At 43.2% G+C, this 4,331-nt stretch overlaps 1 protein-coding gene across 1 annotated transcript; it reads right to left on the bottom strand.

The window, feature by feature from the left end:
* Window positions 1-297: 297 nt before the first annotated feature.
* Window positions 298-2,607, bottom strand: MELLADRAFT_54051 (uncharacterized protein; the record flags this gene model as incomplete). Its single annotated transcript, XM_007417488.1, has 13 exons — window positions 298-526; window positions 585-619; window positions 717-779; window positions 861-1,052; window positions 1,142-1,210; window positions 1,286-1,458; window positions 1,530-1,684; window positions 1,762-1,873; window positions 1,938-2,000; window positions 2,092-2,168; window positions 2,253-2,284; window positions 2,416-2,517; window positions 2,593-2,607. 13 exons carry the CDS (start codon window positions 2,605-2,607, stop codon window positions 298-300), a joined length of 1,317 nt encoding a protein of 438 aa, XP_007417550.1.
* Between the last annotated feature and the right edge of the window lie 1,724 nt (window positions 2,608-4,331).

Genomic DNA, 4,331 nt, shown 5'->3' with positions numbered 1-4,331 from the left:
CCAAAATAGCTAGTCTCCAGAATAGCAGAGTTTGTAGTAATGCAAGTGATTGTCTGTAAACATCTGTGAAAAGAAGATCTCGAAATGAAAAGGTTGCGCGATGAAATGAAAGACAAAGCACTTGAAAAACATAGAATGTAAGGAAGGGTATCTCCTATCATTGGTCATAAAAATATCAAAGGATTGAACAAAGGTAGCCGGCTGGCCAAAGTACACGTAAACTGACATCGTGAGCGAAGGTGTTAAAAGATTCTCATCTATCTCGCCCAATTCTTGACATGGAAATAGGGCACTTGATTAAGTAGCCTCACTTGGAGCGAGAGAAGTTTTCTCAGCTGAACTATGAGTTTTTTCATTAATTACTCGAGTAAGATAGCTGGTACGAGAAGCATTGGATTTGGTATCTACTTGGTCCATTCTGTCACTGAGCTTGATCCCGTCATCGTCTGATATCGAAGTTGACTTTGTAGGTAGCACCTGACACGCTAGAATCCGATTACTTGAGGCCAGCCTGCAACCCATTGCACTGAGTAAAATGTCAGCCCGCAAAGACTAAGTAGCAAATCCGAGAAAAGTCGTCTCACATGTTAGCAGCCAAAGACGCCACCAATCCAAGCGTCTTAAATTCAAAGGAAATTTAAATTAGAAAGGGTCAGGCAGATATCAGTATTGGTTCTCTGCCTCAATCACTTTGTTTGTCAGGAAGGAGTACTTACCAATTCAGGAACAATCACCGATGTCGATGAAAGCAAAAGCTCAGCATCAGAGGTTGTAAGAAACTACATTTTCAAATTGGAAGACTATTCTCAGATCACAAGTCTTATTTGAGCATTAGGTTTTGAGGTATATGCACTCGCCACCCAGATAAACACTGGGACATAAGAGCTTAACCATACCAAGAGAAAAGCTGCTTCGATGACGATAGATTTCATCTCTTGTTGGTAGGTTTTTCTCATATGGCGCGCAGGATCGATGGCCATCTCTAGGGACCTTGCGCTTCTCTGAAAAGCTTGAGAATGTTTATAAGCCAAGAAGACAAAGATGACATACGTCTGTAAACAATTGCTTTGGTCAGAATCCAATACTTTGTCACTTTGATCCTTGTTATACTATAGTCAGCTCAAGAAGACTACAAACAAACAATTATCAGTGTGAAATCGAGAGCTCCAAGGGCGTAGTGGGTTTGCTTGAATTTTTTTGCCAGTTGATGCTAGTTTGACAGATACCAAGATGAATACAGCTCGATTCAGAATATCAGAGCCAACGATGTGACCTCAAGACTCACATAAAGAAGTGGAAATTTTGCTAAAGGGTCTAGGATTGGGTTCAGTGTTTTCCATGAAAAATTCATAGCTTCCGACGAAGAAGCCGCCATTCTCAGTTCATCTGCTGCTTTATCAATGATATCCAGAATTTCATTATGGGCGCGATAAGCTGGAATATATAGGGCTGGTAAACCTATGTATGGTGATCATCCGAGCTTTCAGTATTCGACTCTGAGATCGTGGATGATATCGAAAGAGACCCACCTGTAAGGACTGAAACGCCAAAGAAGATAAAGCTTCCATTCAGTGTGTTTGTTACCCACTTGGGCATACCACAATGAGTAGCCGTGTGATCTGTCCTATGCGTAGGATCCCATATCGCGCGAAGGCGGTTGGAAATGATTCCCCACACGGCACACCTGTAGTTTGGTCAATGTCAGTAAGATAAAGACACACAGCTAAAACTTAATTTCGAGCTCATCAAAGTCAAGCGAACCAAAATGTAAATCCACTTATCGGAAACCGGTACCATTCGAGAAGAAGTTTGCCACGGATTGGAATTTCATTGAAATCTATATATAATTGGCAAGACATGTCCACAATGGTGACTGTTTGCATAATGATGATTAATAGCGTCTTCTTTTTATGTAGCCACTAGGTCATGCTACTGACGCCCTGCGTATACAGCACATCCAATCGAGTCCAGCAACACTCGATCAGGCTTGAGAAGACCACCTAAAGCAAAAATATTCATAGCATCAGTGAATGGCTATGGTTTTTGCGAAGATATGATATCCAAATTAAGATGGTCATTAAAATGTCTCACTTTTGGCCCTTTTTATGAACCAGTAGCTTCCCCTCTGTATATGTGTCTTCACAATACATAGCGACAGCAACAACAAGCTTGATGCGTGAGGTAGATAAGGCAATGTTTTGAGAAACTCAAATCTTGAGTGTACTTGTGATCGAAAGGAATAGAGAACGTACGTAATATGTGCTAAGATCCACCTTGGATTGCGCTGTTTGATTTTGTGTCAATTTTTTGTGTGGTTTGATAAAGTTCAGAAATACGTTTTCCGCAAGAAAGGAAGTATATTGAAATCGTCAGGAAAATTCAGGCAGTACACCAAGGCTTGAAGGAGAATCTTACCGCAGAAGCTTCCTTGTAGAGGAAGGGGATCAGGGCATCGTAGACATTGGTGTTGGGTGGAAGTGCCGCTATGAAGGCCGAGATTGCTGTGCCGGAATGAGCCTGCGTGGATCAGCAGACAATGCACGAGTGCTGAGCACCTTTGAAAAGTAGGTCAAGCTTGAACATATGTCTTACAGTTGCTTTAATCATTGTAACGATTGAGAAGTGAAAGTCAGATGAAGGCGCCAGTGGAAGTAAAAAGACTATCTGGAAAGAGGGATTGGGATACTCCAGTCAGACTCAACACATGGCTGACTCCTGGCCTTTTCATTCCCTGAAGCAGCGGGAGTTCCGTGTTGGTAGATTTGGCTGGGGTCTGTGGCCGGAAATTGCAGGCGGAAGCGTGAATCTAAATCATGTCATGGAATTGCAGGCGGAAAGGCGGAAGCCTAACTTAACAAAGTCCCTCGATGCCTCGACAGCTGTTATTCAACGAGTTGAATCCGCATGTCTCGGCAAACCACCGTTGGAGATGCTCTTAGCATGCTTCCGCCCTAAGTTAACAAAGTCCCTCGATGCCTCGACAGCTGTCATTCAACGAGTTGGATCCGCATGTCTCGCTGAACAATCTGAAAAGCGATCTCCCATCGCCTTTTGGCCAATCGATGACTAAAATAATTGTCCATATGTCGAACTCGTTGCGTATTGTGACAACAAGACTGGAAGTTGGAACTGGTTTTGACATACGGGAATGGTACAGCTATTCCAGCAATTAATGTTCACCCCCCCGCTTGCTTTTTTTTTTTTTAGCCGGAGAAAAAAAAACTTCGCCGGGGTAGAAGTAACTTGATAATAATATGAATTGCAAATAAAGCTGGGCGTGGAATAATGAGTATGATGGTTCAGTTGGTAAAGCTTGACAAAATCATTGCGCCATGGTGGTGGTACCTAGCACCCTGTCAAAGCTCCCTCTTCAACCTCAACTCAAATTCCCATCTCAACATCACTAAAAGAGTCCCAAATAAGTAACCTGACTCAAGCAACGCTGCCACAATTACTATACTAGTATCGGTATCTTCCAGTATAGTATCTTTTCTGGGAGTATAGTATCCAGATACTTAGTACCGGAATTCGATACTATACTCTCAGGTGCTGAAACACAGTATCCTGGATTTTGATACTGTATCTAGTACAGTATTGAAATCCAATACTATACCCGGTATCTGCCCAAAAAAGTATCAGGTATCCCCGGGTATCCACGGTATCCGCAGTATTGGCCCGTTAGGTCATGAGAGGCTGTGCAGGGCATGGACTCCGACCGGAATCCATTGAATTCCACTAGTATATTATGTAACCAGTGGATGAAACCCTTCCGACTGTCAACAACTCAACCATCAGGAGCCACGCATGACACACTGGCTCGCAAACCCCAGCAAATTGGCCAACTGGACCCCATATGTCAAAAAGTTGGCCAACCTGTGGTCTGATCCAATGGATGAAAACAACCAGATGGTGAGTTTTCATATCATAGAATCACAGCTTTTGATTCATGATTTGATTATTCACTTGATTGCTATCTCGCCAGTCCCTTTCCAACAAATCAAGTCCGAAACCTGCGAGTCCTATTCCAACTCCGAGTTCTGGGATGCCTTCAACTTCACATGGACCACCACCTCCCAAATCTTCTCAGACTCACACTTTACCCCCACCACCTCCTTCTCCAAGTGAATGTCGAAGCACACGTTCTACACCTATACGTCAACGCTCTTCAAATTTAATTATACCCCCTTCAGACTCTCGTCGTTCTGTTTCTTCACGAGGCAACTCTCCAGCCCAACAACCTGCAAAAGCTGGGAAGCGTCGCCGCATCAAGATATCTGTAAGGAGTACACGTGACAAGTAGGCATGGGTTTATACAGTATGGGATTAGATGG

Source organism: Melampsora larici-populina, assembly GCF_000204055.1.
Source record: "Melampsora larici-populina 98AG31 unplaced genomic scaffold MELLAscaffold_74, whole genome shotgun sequence".
NCBI classification, from domain to species: domain Eukaryota; kingdom Fungi; phylum Basidiomycota; class Pucciniomycetes; order Pucciniales; family Melampsoraceae; genus Melampsora; species Melampsora laricis-populina.
Note: the sequence above shows the minus strand (reverse complement) of the source record. Positions and strands in the feature narration are given on the sequence as shown.